The 18,487-nt window shown below is 45.7% G+C and overlaps 1 protein-coding gene across 9 annotated transcripts in view; it reads right to left on the bottom strand.

Annotated features, from left to right (window-relative positions):
• NPAS2 (neuronal PAS domain protein 2) overlaps positions 1-18,487 on the bottom strand; it is a 158,847-nt gene that overhangs the window by 47,414 nt on the left and 92,946 nt on the right. For all 9 annotated transcript variants that reach the window (XM_070573479.1, XM_008523712.2, XM_070573476.1 and 6 more), the window contains exons 3-5: positions 15,685-15,833; positions 8,984-9,075; positions 4,480-4,569 (exon numbers count right to left, since the gene is read on the bottom strand). In XM_070573479.1, coding sequence (XP_070429580.1) covers positions 4,480-4,569; positions 8,984-9,075; positions 15,685-15,833 — 331 coding nt within the window. The remainder of the gene's footprint in view (positions 1-4,479; positions 4,570-8,983; positions 9,076-15,684; positions 15,834-18,487) is intronic.

An 18,487-nucleotide genomic window follows, 5' to 3' on the forward strand; every position in this document is an offset into this window, starting at 1 on the left:
GACAGGAGCTGCTACGGTCCTGGCCATGTTCTGTTTTTAACCTCAGGGATAGCTACATGTATGTCCGTGCTCGCTTTATCATTAATTTAAAAATGGAACATATGTTTTATACATACTTCTGTCTGTGTGCTATATAAAAATGAAAAATAGTCTAACTGGCGGCCTGGACTCTTAACCTGTGAGTTAACCTCTCAGCTCTGATCTGCAGCCACATCTATCGGGGCCCCTCCTAGGCAGAGCGCCCCCCCAGCTCTGCCCAGACAGAGCTGCCTCTGATAAGATGGATGAGGTGGGTTCCTCCAGCAGGTGAGGGCAGGGCGGGGAAGGAAGGGCAGAGGGATGTTTTCTGGAAAGCGTTTCAGGGCCTTGGCCTTGCTGCTGCATTTCGTGGTGACGTAAGTCTTTTCTTTTCTGTGACCTCTTCTCCCTGCTGTGACCCATGGCAACTTGGCCCCATGTGCCCCCTTGACCTTGCACTTCTTGCTGGAGCTTCCACTTGGAGAACCAGCGTTATACGGACGTCCTTTTTGGCTTGTGGATTTCTCCAACTTCATAACCACTTGTGCCTAGGTTATTTTCTTTGGGGGAAGTTGTGTTATCCATGACTTTATTTCTCATGTCCGAGGCACTTCCCACTCTTGTCAAGCTGTTTGCAATTGCTTCCGATGCAGCAGCCCCATTTATGAACGCAGTCCTTTGCTCCATGAACATTTAGGCACATGGGTATCACACTCAGGGCTGAGGACAGGACTTCTGCCTTAAGGGCTTAGCAAAGTCCAGCCCATCAGGCGAACATCAAATTCATTAACAAATCAGAAAAGCAATCCGGGAAGTTAAATTTTCAAAAACTCAAACAAAAGTCCAAACAGGAAGCACAGTGCCCACTTTGGGTCTCATCTGGTTTGGCCTCAGCCATACTCTTTCCCAGTTCTGTTCACGGCACGTGGACTTTTCCTGAAAGGTTTTCGTCCCAGAAGCCCCCTTTAGCCTGGTCTTCCACCAGCGTGCTCATCCCCTGTGCCCGTGTTTCTCCTTTACTGCCCGGGTTCACGCTAGACGCCGAAATGTGCTGATGTGCCCACCATGGGAAAGTTTTGACTTTATCTTAAAAGCATTTTCTGCTTTGACCTGTGTTTTTCTCTCTTTTCTCTGTCAAACTGGAAAAGAAAGTTCTAGGATGTTTCAGCAGGAAGTTGCCGTACAGAAATCTATCATGCAAACTTTTGCCACGTCTGAGTTTCTCGGAGTAGGAAGGAAGCAGAGAGAGACTTGGACGGCTGACAGTCTCAAAAGAAGAAAGGAATTCTTGCTGCGCTTCCCCTCTCCTCTCCACCGAGGTCCTCCAATCCCGGCCACACAGTGAGACCCAGCCCCCAGCATGCCAGCCGATGACACCAATGGAGGCACTGCTGCCGGGGCCCATGGCCTCCTGTCCCCTGCCCACGCTGTGTCCCTGCTGGCCATGCAGCCCCTCAATGGCCACCTCTTCCACGAAGACTGACCACTGCCTTTCAGTTCCTCATTCTCTCCCTTCCTGACCACCCACCCAACCCTGAGAACATTCAACATTACTCTGTCTTTACAGAGAATTCTGAGTAAGGGTTAAGCACCAGGTTCTGAGTTCAAATCGCAGCCCCACCACTTGCTGGCTGCGGGACCTTAACCTCTCTGTGCCTCAGTTTCCTCATCTGTGAACAGGGGTAACAACCTACTTCATAGGGTCATTGTCACGATCAATAAGGATAAGGAAAGTGAGTGTGATAGAGCCCTGGATCTGTGCCAGGCCCTCTTCTAAGTACTTCACACACATTAACGCATGTAAGGGGCTCCTAATGGCGCCTGTACATAGTAAGTGCTCAATAAATGTGAGCTATTTTTCTCTTAGGCTCTAACTGTTAACAGGTGAAATCTCTCAACAAAATTGCAAACCTTTAAGGAAAGACATCTCACAGGGTCTGTCTGAATCATTGCATCACCTGTGAACAGGTCCTGGGCTCACACTGAGTCATAAATAAGTCTAGATTGAAGTGAACTAAACTGAAAGCAGAATTCCTAAGTGGCAACCCAAATCCTTGGCATCAGAAAGACACCAGAGCAGAGTGGTGACAAGTTTGAGCTCTGCAGTCAGCAGGGCCTGGTTTAGGCTGTTCTCTGCCCCTCGCTGGCTGGGCCACCTTAGGTTTCCTCCTCCATAAAGTGGAGGTAATGGAGGTATGACTCCCAGACCAGCTCCTCCGCAAAACCAGCTGTATGCTGATTGACACCAGGGAAGTTCGCATCCTTAATCACCCTTGTCCACCCACGGGCAAAGGATACAAGTGAATGCTAAGCAAAAAGGGGGAAGAAGGTGACGATCCTGGTAAAAACTGGATAATGTCAGTTAGATGGAAATAGAAGTTAAATTTGGGGACTGTCCATCCCGGGCTCACCTCCACTGGGGAACTTAAGGGAAACACGGTGCGTTTCTGGGTGTGGATCTATATATAGGCACTTAATATGCATTCATTCGGGTCGAGTACTGATAAATTAGAGTCAGGGTCATTTCTGGTCCTTCCAGAGTTAGAAAATAATTCATAAAGGTGATCCTAAATTGCTCTATAATTTCAAATCAGAAGAATTCCTCACTTACTTTCTAAGTCCTCTCTGCCATGTTTGGCAACTGGGTCATCAGATAACTACAAGAGCATAAAGCAGAACAGTGCAAATCCTGTTTACCAAACAGGCTCCTGCATCTCGTTCCCAGGTCATTAAGAGGCTACGATTCATTGCCTTTAATCAGTGCCTCTCACCACCCAATCCTGTCCATTCAATACAAAACATAACCCCTCCAAAAAACCAGTCCATCTCTGCTTTCCTCAGCCAGCCTCAGAGCAGCCCAGAGAAAGCGGCTGGCTTGATGGGGGTCCCTTCTGTATTCCCCACACGGCCTCATCACTATTCTCCCAGCCTGAGACAAAACGCAAGCTGACACCGCACCCTCGACTCCTTAGTGCTAAATGAGAATGAGCCTCTTCTGAGAGCTCTCAAGAGGAGCAAGAACCCCTGGCCTAACGCACCCTGACAACGGTGCAGGGAATGGCTGAAACTCAAAGGTTAGACGGATCATGGCGTAAAGCAAAGGCCTCTGCCTAGCAGAGTAAAAAATCCCTTTCTGGGCTACAACACGCAGTGACTGGCAAAGGAAAAATGTGGACAGAGGCTTCGATCTCCACACGGCACCATCTGCAGGAATGATGGAACGGGGAGTGGCTTCTGTGGAATCCTGGGCTCATTAGCAAAGCTGGAATCATCACCCCAACGAGATGAGGTGAGCTGCCTACAGAACAAGGTCACGCTGCTCCCCGCCAGCAGTGGCTAAGTAGAGGCAACCATGTCCTCCAGCATCTTCCTGGCCCAGGATTTCCTACCTACAGGAACCCAGGACAACCTGTTGCCATCCTCATCACATACCCTGCCTCCCATCCACCGATGATATGCCGGGGGTGGGGAGTGGTAGGGGTTAGGCGGTTTGGTGGGGCTTGCAGGGAGGAGAGAGAAGAGAAGATGTTTTATCCCAATCAGACCCACAGGCTGCTCCTGTTATAGCTGTCACTCAACGTCAGGGTCTGTGGGGATAAATCACGGCGTGGCGGGAAATGGAAGGCTGGCCGGATGCCTATGAGGGGCCATCAAACGTGGACCCTCCACCAGTCAGGAACTGCCCTGTGAATCAGATCATCCTAAATGGGGGGGAGGGTTACACAGAGCCAGCAAGGCCCCTGCAGAGAGGAGGGAAGGAGGGAGGGAGGAACACCTAGGAGGGGCTCTGACCATGTCATGCCCACCCCACCTCTGCACCTCTGCCTGGCTCCCCCCGGAATTCGGAGCTGGCCCTCTCCTCTCTGCCTGCACAATCCTCCTTATTCCCCGAGGCCTACCTGGTCCAATAACGTCTTCTCAGAGTATTTCAACTCCCTGGGATCGTCCCGTTGCTGAACTGCTACCCCCAGTAAATATCACAACCTACTTGCAACCTCAGTCATGTCCCTAGTGATCCCCAAACCACGGCCCATCTCCAACCATCGGCGGCACAGTCCTCGACCAGCTCTCAGTGGACCCAGGACGTCAGCTTTTCCCTTTGCAGGACGTCTATCAGCCTCTGTAAAGACCCTGAGCTCTGCTAACTGTGCTGCGACTCTCTCATGGGTCCACTGCTCCTGCGCAATTTCTGGGGCACAGAAGGGTCAGAGCGCCCGCTCCAGGTCTGGCCTTGAGGAGACCACGGCGTCCTGCTTGTTCCAGGGCAACACATGCCGGCACCCGCCCTTCCCCTGGAAGGCCCCCGGGACCTTGGCCTCCTCGGCCTGGTCGAGGGCGGTTCTTCACCCTCCTCACACGCAGACCCCCACATCCCTGCACCACCCCCGAGCTGAGGTCTGAATGGGTTTCCAGGAGAGGTGATAACGTGCACTGGCAAAGGCCGTCAGAGCAGAAACTCACCGGCAAATGCCCGAGGAGAGGCGTGATACTGTCAGAAACGTAGAGGATGCTGCCGTCCGGTGTCACCGCGATGATGAAACCATCTAATGCCTGCGGAAAACGCCACAGTTGAAGGCACCTTCGTCAAGCTTTTATGGAGGAGGATGTCAGCAAAGCAAAGGACCCCCTATTATGACACTGACATCGTCTAGTAACCTTAGAATATTTCCATGAATAACTCCGCAGCACTTTTCTGCCCTGCACACAGGATGGTTTCCTACACAGAATTTGTCTAGCCCACACAAAGTGCTCACAAAAGCTCTTTGAGGCTCAGTGAAAAATCTGACTATTGGTATCATGAAACAAAATTCAGCCATGGAAATTACCCAAGTAGTTTTAATGATAAGCTAACTATTGAGCTGGATCAGAAATATCACAATTACCATGAAAAGATGTCAGGGATATCTTATGGTCCCCATCTCCTACCCTCAGGATCACTTCGACTTCAGGGTAAACATTTACCGAAAGTATCAGGCCTAAGAGATGCATTAAAAACAGAAAGTGTGCCTGTTGGTCAGGGTAGACCTCTGCTTACATTCACTGCCACAAAAGAAATACCTCCTGAAGGAAATGTTTGTAAAGAACATTCACATTATTCTACAGAAGTAACAAGTAAGGGCTGAGGCGGAAGCACCGTGTAACTCAACTGGATCCACAAGGCATTTCAGAATGTCTGAAAAATGCTTTCGTTTAAAAGATTTTACTGAGTGCCTACTGTATGCCCTGCTCTGGGGGCTTGTGAGAGAAAAGAGAAGGTTTAGACAGTCAACGTTTTTTCACAGACACTTCTGCAGTTTTGTTTTTAGATTCCTTAGTGGATGCTCCTAATGCTTTCATAAGACACATCTGAACATTGATCTCTAGAATTCAGACTACGTAAGGCAGCAGAGAATGGGGTGGTGCTGGGAACTGTCTATTTGGGTGCACCGAGCCCACCTCACCAGAAAACGCATCTTTGAGGGAGTAATACACTCAGGTGGGCTGTCACTGTAATCTATCACTGTTGCTTTACTGGCTGTGTCTTTGAAAGACTGTCTTTCCCAAGTATGGGAATTTTGCCACTTTGGGGAAAAAAAAACCCAAACTGAAAAATGTGCTTAGAAAGTTCTGGAAACATTTCGTATGCTCAGCTAGATTCTCCCAGGATGTTGCTGAGGCTCTGCACAGCCGAAAGGGCTGTAATGCCATCAAGTTAGGAGGGTGTGGCTAAGTGCACCGTGGCAGCAGAGACTGGAAATTGTCCACTAACTGTGTGAAGAGTACCGTTACAATGTGCCAAAATGGGAGCGAGTTCTTTTCCCCAGGAAAATTAACGCTAGGGTCATTTATTATTTTACACTTACATATTGCAGGATTTAAGACTGAAAAGTATATTGAAGTGTATTTCTAAGCAGATCTCATCCTTTTCAATTACATCAGTGGTTTTCAATGCTGGGCAATTTTGGCCCCCAGGGGACATCTGGCAATGTCTGGAAACATTTTTGGTCGTCACTACTTGGTGTGAGAGCTGCTGGCATCTAGTGGGTACCGGCCAAGGATGCTGTGAAACATCCTACAATGCACAGGACGCCCCCACATCAAAGAATTATTAGGTGCAAAATGTTCATACTGCCGAGGTTGAGAAACCCTGGTTTAGACCTTACGGTGAACCAGAGGTACATCCTAGTAACTTTTATTTCTTTTTCCCTCAAGTATTTTTCTAAGTTGTTTTTAAAATTGTATCTGCAGCGCTCCTGGAGGTGAATTTCTTTAAGAAGTGGGGGCACTGCTGATGATGTCAGCCGAAGCTTTTTGGAAAAAGCAGACTAAAATACTGGCACAAGTAGGAGCAATACAAATTATCTCCTTGCACCGTGAGCCCATGCCCCTCTTGAATTCGTAAAGCAAGTGGGTGTTAAAAAGCTAAAGGTATTTATAGATGGAAGATAACTTTCATCAGCTCATTGGCATTTTCCATCAAACGCACAAGAACTGCGCTGAGTCACTGCTTTGAGAACACTTGCTCCGGTTTTAGAAGTCCCGTCAGCAGCATTCGAGAGAGACTCAACAGAATGTGACTGCAAAGTGATGTGCCCCTCTCAAGGCAAAGGTGCCTTTGACAGGAGCTTCAGAGACGCCAAAGGTGCCATAATGGTCCAAATTTTATACCTGCCACACACCAGGGGGAAATGAAGCCACCCCTTTCCCGATTCTGATGGAATCTTTCTGCATTCTCTGGGACGCCCACTGGGCTAAGAGAAAAGATCGCTGTAGTTTTCTGAATAAAGTTCCAGAAACACCACAAACTCCCTAGTCATCGGTCAACAAAAGCTTTCCTCCTTTTGAGTCTACCTGTTCAAATGCTTGTGGCTATGATCTTGGCCAGCTTACACTTCACCAGTGTGACTGGTCTGCAACCAAGCCATTTTTGTTCTTTCAAACTCCACAGCTGCGTGAGCCCTCCAGGAGTCCGGTTTGGGGCCTTTTTGAGAGAAGAGGGAGGAAGGAAGGATTCACAGCCAGAAGGCACGAGCAGGTCAGTGCCCTGGGGCCTGAGGGGTTCTGTTCTCATTTAAAATGGGAACCTCCTGGTTGCTAAGATATGGCGTCTGGACTCCTCGTGTTCCCTGAAATGACTCTGAAAAAGGAGAAGGCTGTGCAGCTGGCACGGGACACACAGCATGAAGAAGTTACACAGTGGAGAATGATGACGTCATCCTGTGGGGGCCACTGCTGGGGCTCGGACCCTCGGGAGAAGATAGGGGAGGCTGCCGCTACTCACCACCGGGTCTGCGTCTACTGGAGAGCAACAGGTTAGAATAGAAGCCTAAAACAGCAGAGAGAAGTCAAAAGGAGTAGCTGCTGGGTTTCCCAGCCTCCTCAAAGCTGCAGCTCACCCAGGAGGCCCGCCTGCTGTACAGGCTTCATTTCAGGTCCAGTTCTCTCATCTAGCATGATTCCTTTAGATCGGCTTCAAGGAGTTTATCTTGGGAGCAGGAGAAAGTGCAGAAGGAATAGCCATACGAATCTAAAATTTTCTTTCTCTAGAAATTCTAGTGTCCTGAATCTTAGTCCTCCCTTTCAGCCCGGATATTTATCCATTTTTAATTTTGTAAAAGTCATGTTTCCCCAAATACTTTTGATATCTTGAAACTCACTGGAAAAAGAAAAAGGTTGTGCTCTTAAAAAGGCTCTTAAAAAGAGGCTGGGTGCTATAGGGTTATGCGTTTTAACCACTTTTTCCTAAGAATTAAAAGACAAAATGATTTATGCAAAGTAGTATAATGATGCATTAATTCAACATTCTATTTCACAAGCTGCTCTAAATTTAATATACTTAAAATGCATTGCTTCTGGAGAAAGCTCTGTATTTTCTTTAAATATAGCTCACATGTAGATTTAAGTACCTTTCATTTTATGCAAATTTTCATTAATGCGTTTATATATCATAATATTTGGACATCTTCATTCTGGCATTTTCTTACTCCAGTACTTTCTGTTTTCTGCATAGTTAATTTATGTAAATTAAAGTTTACATCAGTCTTATATAGGCACATAAGACGAGATATAGAAAGATTTAGCCCAAGAAGCCACTCTCCAAAAACCCTGCCAGGAACCACTGACACACAGCCAGGGTCTAACTTCCGTTTGCTGACCTCATCTGTCCCAGTTTTCGTCTTCTCGCTCAAGGGCCCAGACATGCCACGTCTGGGGCTTTCTCTCCCTCCACGGTCACATCCATGGTCTCCCAGTCTTAGCCCCAGTTTAGAATTCGGAGCTCTGAGCCAGACATTTTTGCAGACTTACACCCAACTGCTCATGTGTACAGAGAGATTTCACTCATATATAAACATCTGACATCGAGGAAGGCTATTCACTCAGATCAGCCAGATTTCTGCAGGTGGGTGTGGGCGCCTGACTGTCTAGGGTAAGAAACGTGAGCACCTCTCTCAGTGCAGAAGGGGTATGTGCTGGGTGGGGAGGCAGAGGGTTACCTATGGCTGTGACACCCACCTGTCATGTTGATGTAATAGGAGCTCAAGTTTGACTTTAAAAGAAGACTTTTGTTTTCAAAATGTGTTCTACTAAGGGAAAAAATTATTGCATTCTAAAAAGGAGACTGTCTGAGCCAAAAGACGGTGCAGAGATATAATCTTTCCTCTCTCCTTCCTCTTGCTCTACCTACCTCCAACCTGGCCACCCCCACCCACCCGGTGTCCTCTAGTTGGGTGAGGATGGGTGGGCCCGCCCTGCCATCAGTGCCGTGACCGTACACACCCTGTTCCGTTTGGGGATCCTTGCTTACACTGCCCAACTCAGTAGCCAAAACACAAGCAACAGTGTGCAGAGCTTCAGAGGGGGTTCTGTTTCAAGACCTCTTTCCAGGGTCAAGAACAGTTGTTTACTTTGGGACAGGTCTTATCTGGAACAAGCAGCTACACTTTGATTTGCAACCCATTAAGCTAATCTGAAAGTGCAGTCTCACCTCCAACATCAGCTGGGTGAATTCTTCATTACTGAGGAACGAAGGCTTCCAGTCCTGCTGAACGTCGCAGGTTTCCGTTTGCGCTGAGACTTCTAAAAAAAAACAGAAATAAGCTTTTATATTCAAAGGCACCTAGAAATTGGAATTAACAAGTGAAGTACATGTAATTTTGTGTAAACCTCTGTGTAGTTTAATTAAAGAAGCCAGTATAAGGAGATATGTTACCCTGATTTCCAAGGACTGTGAACTTTGGACGTAATGGGCTTAAAAACACCTCTTGATGTTTTCACATCCTTGACTCAGGCTTTGGGGAGGAGAGTCCCCGCCCTCTGCATGGGCGTAGTGCCTGCTATTAGCAGGTGGCACAATGCCTTTGAATTTCTACAAGACAAAGGCCATCATCAGCAGTTGGAGTGTGGTAGTTGCCACCTATCAAGGCAACAGGAAGAAGACTGGGATGGTGACACTCGTTCGTAAGCTGCTTCTCCGCGGTTAAGGTGAAGCAAAAGACTTTAGAGATATGGGATGTTCAAAATTCCAGAAGCATCTTAGGCTCGTGGTAAATAACCTATTGTGTCCATGCAGAATGTAATGTATTCTTCAGCATTTCCAGGTACTGAAGTATAATGTGCCATACAGATACATGTTACTTAATTCTTTTTAAAGCCAGAATTTACTCTTCTCAAAACTTTGTTGGGTTATCTATAGTTTGCTTGTTTCTGTAACTCCCTCTTGCTGAAGATGTTATTCACGTTTGTAAATTCAGTAGTCATCAGTCTACACTCTAGTTCTGCACTTTTGAAAGAGTGCTTTGTTTTATTACTAAAACATCTCTGATGAGATTATTACAGATAACTTAAATGCTATATCGAATATATTTGATTTTCCTTCGGTTTATCCTCCATGTTTAACCAACACTTAGCTCCCCTTTATGTAGTAAGAGGTTTCTTTAGGGATTATTCTCTTGGTGCTAAGAAAAACTTAAGTACATCTGATTTATATCCTACCTCAGAGAAATAACCCAACCTGTTTAACAACCTCCTGGAAAATGCAAATTGTTCAGGCAGATAATCTATAAACTTTAAACTAGGAGAAACATTGAAAGGCTTCCTCCTTTGACCCTGTGCTGCTGGTAGCCTCTTACATGGAGCGTGCAGAACGCATTCCACCATTTGGGTGAATGGATTTGAATCAGTTCCGTGGTTACCCGTGAATGAAGATGACGGGAAAGGCTGAGTTAACGCACGTGATTGTGTAAAGCTTCATGTGTTCAGTCACCCAGTGTTCTCTGCAAGGCTTGGCTCTCCCAGGACGGTTTTTTCCTTGAGATTTCAGAAAGAACAAGTTGCTGCTGCCACTCCGGCCAGAGGCTACACTTAGTAAGATGCATCCTGGGAAGCAGAGGCAGGGCACTACACACAACTGTGGGCCAGCGTTCCCTCTGGGGTGCTGGCCGAGGCAAGGAAGAGAGGGTGAAACCAGTTCCTCAGACAAATGGTTGCCACAGTGTGACCATTTAGAAGAGAGATGGACCACCCATATGTTAATCAGTTAACACCATAAATGCCCTCTCCCTTTTCCCAACCCATAAACTCATCTGTCAAATTATTTTGACCATTAGGATCAAACTGTACATTAATTGCCCAGAAGAGTCTTTCCTGCAGTCCAAATTTGACTTAGATAGAGGCCCATTCAGCTTAATGGTAAAGGAAAATGAAAGACCCCTCTCTTTTACATAAGTAACTTTCAGATCATTCCGTATGATGGGACACTTTCTAAACAACAGCATAACAATGCTGGAAGCAGCAATTTCATTTGCTTTGTAGTTCAACAATTTGATTATATCCTTGGAAGTTAAGGTTCAACTCATAGCATATCAAAAAATATGTTAGAGAAAACATCTCAAAGCAGGTCAAAAAATGTTAAACTGGGAAATAAAATTCAGAGTCATAATCATGCCTCCACTGGCATTTGATGTGACCAATATCAGAAGCTACTGGTCACAGGCAGGAATAACAAAGAGATGTGGTCAAAGTGGTTTCTAAATAGCAAAGGAGGTAAAACCACCTGGGAGCAATTTTTGCAGGAAAACATTGCAATTAACAGCCAAACCCCAAAAATTCTACTATAGTGTAAGTTGTAGTTGTGCCCTAGAATGCTTACCTCACAGCTGCTCCTGGTACATGTGAACAAGGAGCAGTATGTCTTTGAGCTATATGTGGTCAGAGAAAAGTCTGGAAAATGGAGCAGAAACTCTGCTGGGCTGGGGAAATATTACTCTACCCAACAGAGACATTTCTCCTTGTTCTGCAGCCTTCTCCATTCCCCAACCCGCCCCCCGATCCACTAAGGCAGAAAGGCTGAAGGGGCGTGAATGAAGAATGGGACTTGATGTTGAGATAAAATGACGTTAAATCAGCTGGAGACTCACACAGGAAGAGGAAAGCGTGCAGGTCGGCCTGGCCCTGTAGAAGTAACATTTAGATGGAGGTGGATAAGGATGAATACGCCTTGCTGTTTACATAATTTAGGAGTTTCTCTCTCATAATAGATACTGATGAAACAAAATTTCTCTACAAAGAAACATGGTCAGATTCTCATTTTGATTTGGATTACTTCAAAGAGAATAGGTATACATTTCAAGATCAAGATTTATCTCCCAAATTGAGAAAACTGAAAGATTTGAGGAAAGAGCTAAATGATTATAACAACTACGTGGACCTAATCCTCTTTCCTTACTTACCATGTGGTCTCCCATTAGCATGAAGGCAGAAAGCATGTCTGAACCCACAGTTCTCAACCTCGGCTGCACACTGGAATCACCCGGGGAGCTCTAAAAATATGGATGCTTGGGCCTTACCCAGTGGTGTACTGGTAAAAAGGCTCCCCATCTCTACAACAGAAAGCCCTGATTTGTTGTGTTTGCCCATTCCTGTGGTGCAAATACTCCCACGGTGGCTGATTTCAAGCAGTCAACTTGATGCCAACTGGCTCGCAAAACTCCTGAAAATTTAACAATCATCTTTTGCAAGCTGACGTGAGCCGGCTCCAGCTCACCACTGGAGTTCTGCCCCTAGAAATTCTGACGTGTTCATGTGTGAGGTGTCACCCAGTTATATGTATTTTTAAAAGCTCCTTGGGCAATTCTAAAGTGCAGCCAAGGGTGAGAACCAGTAGTCTAAATGCCACACTAATGAACATCCTTAGCACAGCAATGATATCAATATCCACAAGAGCCCCATAAGTCACCTCTTGTGGAGAAGCAGTAGGGTGTAGTGTTAAAAACTTGACTCTGGAGACAGACTGCCTGGTATTCATGTAACAGAATACTATATACCAATGAAAATACCAAATATGTTTCCCGTTGTCTGACTAGGGTGAGTGGCCTAACGTCTCTGCCTTGGTTGCCTCATCTGTGAAATGGTACTCGCTCAAAGGACTGCTGTGAAGCTCAGATGAGTTCCTATATGTAGTGCCCTTAGCATAGTGCCTGCCTGGCTCATGGTGGGCCCTGAAGAAATGCTGACCACTGCAGATGCTTGGGGAGGGAGTTCACGTCCATTTGGGTTATAGGTAATGAAAAGTTTGTTTCTGTTTTTTGCTTTAATCCTAATTTTGGTCCAACCACTATATTTCTCCACAAAATCTTCCATGGAACTTCTGTTTTCTTTTGGATATGGAATCTTTTGAATGTGGAATAAGGATAAGTGAGATTCTGGAGTGGTCCTGGTTGCATTTAAGTGGGCTGTGCAGAGTAGGCCTTAGTCTTATGAAAAAGGCGAAACAGAGACAGGCACTCCCGGTGTTAGGAGGCCGAGTTTCTGCTACTGATCCCTTCCAGGTCCCAGAATTGACAACTCTGCAATTCCGCAGTGGACAGAGCCCAGCATAAATGTCACACTGATGAACTTGATCCCAGCCGTCCTATTTAACAGCTGTCCTGCTTCTCAGTGCCACTGACCTAGTTTGAGTCATTTGCACAAAACATCTTAGTAATCCAACCAACCTGCTATTTCACTTGCCTAACTCATTTTTTAGGAAATGTAACCATTCCGATTAAATTATCCGGGCAGTCGAATATTGCTGCAACACTTTATTCCAATCCTGCTTGATTGTTCTTGCCTGACTTTTAACAAAAGCAATTAACATATTCTGTACTCTGCCTTGGGCAGCTTTGGGGAAAAAAAAGGAGGATATATCATTACTGTCACATTTTTAATAGGTATACACAATTATTAAAGAAATAATAAAAGAATAACAAGTATAATGAAACTATCTAATATCCTAGCCTTACCTTCTTCCATGAAATCATCTTGTCTAGAAAAATGTCAGTGAAAGAGAAGCATCACTATGTAATTATCTCCTCAATAATCTGACATTTCTGACTTTATTATGTTGGGTGTCATGGTTAAGGAATAAAGAATTCTGCTCTTCTTGCTTGTTAATAGCTCCTGAACCCTCTTAACTATTCTCCAATTTTTTGTACCATCCCTAGGTGAGTGGCAGGGCAGAGTGGTCAGTGCTAAGAAGTAAAAGAGTTTGAAGGAGAGTAAAATGGAGAGAGGAGGATTTGAAGAAGACGTAAGTTCAAGGATGGATCAAGTCATATAGTGGAATACTACGTTTCAATGAAAACGAAGTAGCCGTACCATTGGAAGAGCACAGACTAATCGCACGGACACCATGTCTATGATGTATGCGTCCGTCTGAACAAGGTCCCGTAAGGTTAAATCAAAGCCAGAAGAGATTACCTCTGGGGAAAGTAGAGGTAGACAGGAAGGGGCGTCTACTGGGGAAGTTTCTATTTCTTGATCTGGGTGTTGGTTTCCTGGCTGTTTATTTTGCCATAACCAATTAAATCATATAGTTATGATCCGCGTATTTTTTGTATGTGTGTTATACTTTCATACAGCATTAAAAAGTTAAAGAAAAAGAATAGAGTGCTGGTATAACTGGATATCCATGTGCAAAAGGACGAACTGTGACTTCTTACCTCACTCCATACACAAAAATTAACTCAAAATGGATTGAATATCTAAATGCTCAATGTATAGCTTATATCTAAATGCTTAATTTATAGCTTAAAACTATACAACTCTTAGAAGAAAACACAGATGTAAATCTTCATGACCTTAGATTAGACAATGGTTTCTCAGATAGGGATACAATACCTAAAGCACAAGCAACCCACAACAACAGAGAAACTGGACCTCATCAAATTTGAAACTTTTGTGTGTCAAAGGACATCATTAAGAAAGTGGCAAGACAACCCACAGAATGGGGGAAAATATTTGCAAATTACATATCTGATAAGGGTCTAGTATCTAGAATATATGAAGAACTCTTACAACGCAACAACAAAAAGATAAACCACCCAATTTAAAAATGAGCAAAGGATTTGCATAGACATTTCTCTAAAGAAGATATGCAAATGGTCAATAAGCACATGAAGTGATCAGTAAAGGTCAATATCATTAGTCATTAGGGACATGCAAATCAAAACCACGATGAGCCACCACTTCACACTCCCTAGGAAGGCTATAGTAAATACACATACTCAACCAGACAATAACAAGCATTGGTGAGGATGTGGAGAAATTGGAACCCTCATACATTGCTCCTGGAATGTAAAATGGTGCAGCCACTGCGGAAAACAGTTTGGCAGTTCCTGAAACAGTTAAACACTGAGCTACCATTTGATCCAGCAATTCTACTCCTAGGTATGCATGCAAAAGAACTGAAAACATAGATCTAATCAAAAACTTGTACAGGAATGTTCACAGCAGTATTATTTATAACAGGCAAAATGTGGAAACAACCCCACATCTGTCAACTGATCAAGAGATAAATGAAGTGTGGTATATCCATACGATAGACTATTATTTGGCCATAAAATGGAATGAAGTACAGATACTTGCTAAAATATGGATGCTAAGTGAAAGAAGACAGAAACAAAAGACCACATATTGTATGAATCCATTTGTATGAAACGCCCAGAACAGGCAAATCCACAGAGACAGAAAGTAGCTCAGTGGTTGCCAGGATTTGGAGGGAAGGGGAAATGGGAAGTGACTGTGAATGGGCCCAGGCTTTCTTTCGGGATGATAAAATTAGATGGTTGCACAACTTTGTGAATATACTAAAAACTACTGAACTATAAGCTTTAAAATTGTGAATTTTATGGTACGTGAGTTATATCTCAATAAAAAATGGATCTGACATTAAGTAAGTTAATGAATTTCAATTTATTTTTTTCATGGTGTAGTTCAGAAGGCCAAAGAATTTAGGGGCGGTGGCAGAGATGTCTGGAGAAACCAGTACAGTCTGACCCAGGGGCAAATGAATACTTGGGCATTCCATTTCTTTAGGACTGAATGAAAAATGCTTGCTTTAGACATTTCTAATCAGGACGCTCCCACTGTTAGCATCACTCTGCTTGGGCTGGGTGCTACCCTGGGAGGCCACTCTGGGTTCTCTCCTCTGGCTAATAAAGCCATTTGGGAGGTGAGCGTCCTCTCCCACACCTGCTGGGGATGGAGCTATTCCAGAGGGCGGAGTGCCTTTGAAAGAGGAAGCCTGTGACTGATGAGGTTGGGCTCTGCTGGGGAGAGAGAACCAAGCAGGAAGACCAGCTTGATGAAGTCATCACCAAATGGAAAGGGCAGGAGCAGCATAAAAACAGAGAGAAGTATAACCTTTACCATTGTGTTTCTGCAAAAATCCAATGACCTTTTCCAGCACGGTGGTTTTGTCCATTTTCCGCGTGTTGCCAGGGAGCATGGAGCTAAGCTCTTTGATGAGAACATTGAACTGGTCCCGACGCTTCTTCTCAGACTTGTTTCGAGAAGCTCTGTAAACACAAAATGCACAGGTGACTGGAACATTCCACTTCATAAAGGCTTTATTATGAAATGGAGGTACCTTCTATCAGAGTGTATTCTGTCGTGATCACTTATCAAAACTCTTTCAGGGAAAGTAACATTCACCACATTTCAGAGCTGAGTAATGGGGACAGAAAAATGTTTTGCTAGACTCTTGGCCGCAAAGAGAGACAGTATTAATAAGTAAGTTCTGACTCAGATGCAAAAGCTTACACAGATTAGCTCCGTCGCCAGATGCTGCTCACTCTGACTTCGGGAGCAAACGACAAGACGGCTGCAGCCCAGAGGAGCTCGACCTGACAGCCCTTCCTTAGGCTCACACCACATCCACTCCACCTCCATGCACTTGGCTAGTGGCACCAAGTTATGAAGGGTAGCCAGGTGTCCCCAATGTCCAGCAGACAGCCAGTGCCACCCAGGGCTTATGTCCTGGCCACTATCCTAGAGCTCATCTTCCTACTGGGGAGACAAGGCACATCTCACAAAAAACTGTCTGTAAGCCACGCCGGACCCCTGGCCATCGCATGACAGGGACTGCACACGGCTGTCAAGATGCTAAGAGCAGGGGAACCCTTTTAAAAATGACATGGAAGAACTTAAATGCATATTACTAAGGGAATGAAGCCAATCTGAAAGGATACATACTGTAGGATTCCAACTACGTGACATCCTGGAAAAGGCAAAACTATGGTGACACTAAAAAGGTCAGCGGTTGCCAGGGGTTGTGGGGGAGGGTGAACAGTTGGAGCGCAGAGGGCTTTCAGGGCAGTGAGACTTCTCCGTACGAGCCTGTAAGGATGGATGCGTGTCATCACACACGTGTCCAAACCTGTGGAACGCACCCCACCAGGAGTGAAGCCTAATGTAAACTATGGACTCTGGGGGATTATGATGAGTCAACGTAGGTTCATCAGTTGTAGCAAATGTACCACTCTGGTGGGGGATGTTAATAATGGGGGAGATTGTGTATATGTAGGGATGGGAATATATGGGAAATCTCTGTACCTTCCATCCAATTTACTGTGAACCTAAAACTCCTCTAAAAAAATTAAGTTTATGGAGCTGGCCCCACGGCCTAGTGGTTAAGTTTAGTGTGCTCTGCTTTGGTGGCCCCAGTTCATGGGTTGGGATCCCAGGTGTGGACCTACACCTGTCAGTCATGCTGTGGCAGGGACTCACATATAAAACAGAGGAAGATTGGCACAGATGTTAGCTCAGGGCCAATCTTCCTCAAGCAAAAAAAGAGGAAGATTGGCAAGAGATGTCAGCTCAGGGCTAATCTTCCTCAGCAAAATAAATAAATAAATAAATAAATAAAGTCTATTAAAAAAATGCCACACTACACTGCATGCCTATAAAGAGATCAAAGTGGAGCTGCTCGGTTTGAGGGGAGGAGATCTCCCTTGAGCCACCAAGGTACTTCTGAGGAACCCTAGGACCCTGGGAACTTGAATAGGAAATCACGGCTACAGGGGCCGCTCCAGTAGACACCAAACAAGGAACACGTGATGCAGGAAGCCACTCTCACCCTGAGGAAGCCTGGGAGGCTGCACCGCTCCAGAGGCCTGGATCCTCAAGGACACACCATAGTCCCAGGACTGGCTCTTAGCCCCACAGACCCAGCCGCTCATCAACAGCCAGCTCATTCAAAGGCAAGCCAGGGCTGGGAAGGCTGACCCATCTCTCCCAAATTCACCCAGGATGGACTTGTTCTAGGAAGTCAGCTCACTGAGAGAAAGCAGGGCCCACAGCTGCAGGCCTTATCAAACGTGGTCTGCCTACTGGTCCAGGCATCCCGGCGCCTGGGAACACACTTCCTGGAGAGCTGTCACTCATCAGGAGGCCACTGGGCAATGCGCCGCCAGGCAGGGTGCCGGTGGCTTGCGACAACTCGGTGGGTTCCCATCAGAGGGACTCACCTCCCTTGGGGTAGGTATTGGTATCAACAAAGATTCTGCTTCCCCAAAGGGCCCTTGGAAGTACAGGGCCACATTCCCAGTCTCCCTTTCCTAGATGCCATGATGGCCATAACCAGTCCGTCTGCCTCTGCCTCATTACACACAACCTGTCTTTTACTTCAACACCCCCGTTTACAAGCCACCTTTTGCAGACTCTGTCTTAGTTCAGGCTGTGTCCTGATAACATCTGAGGTGGTTCTTCAACGCTCGCCTGAAGTGCATGGTCACTACCCTTACCTAAAGGTCCTGACTTTTCCCTTGTCTCTATCCTTCTTGGATTTGGGGGAGGAGCTGAAATTCTTTAAGGGGTTTCTACAAAGGCCTCACGCCTCGCCGAGTAACTGTCTTCCCATGTGCTCTCTCACAAGCACAGGCTGACTGCAGGTGTAGCAGTGAGATGCTCAGGGGCCTTTTTGCTAGTCCGGGGCAAAAAGCACAGTGTTCAAACACACGGGAGAGAAGAAAGGAACCTTTTAACTTTCTGAGTGACTGTCTATGCATTATAAATAATTTTTTGGCCTAGATTTTAAAGAGTGACATGCAACCTCCTTAGCCAAAAAAAGCTCTGTTCCTGTCCTAGTTTGCCCATTATAAATTATTTGTGAGCGGATAACACCCAGCTCGTTATCACTGTTCTCTTCTTCAATGGGTGTAATGACAACGAA

Source organism: Equus przewalskii, chromosome 14, assembly GCF_037783145.1.
Source record: "Equus przewalskii isolate Varuska chromosome 14, EquPr2, whole genome shotgun sequence".
NCBI classification, from domain to species: Eukaryota; Metazoa; Chordata; class Mammalia; order Perissodactyla; family Equidae; genus Equus; species Equus przewalskii.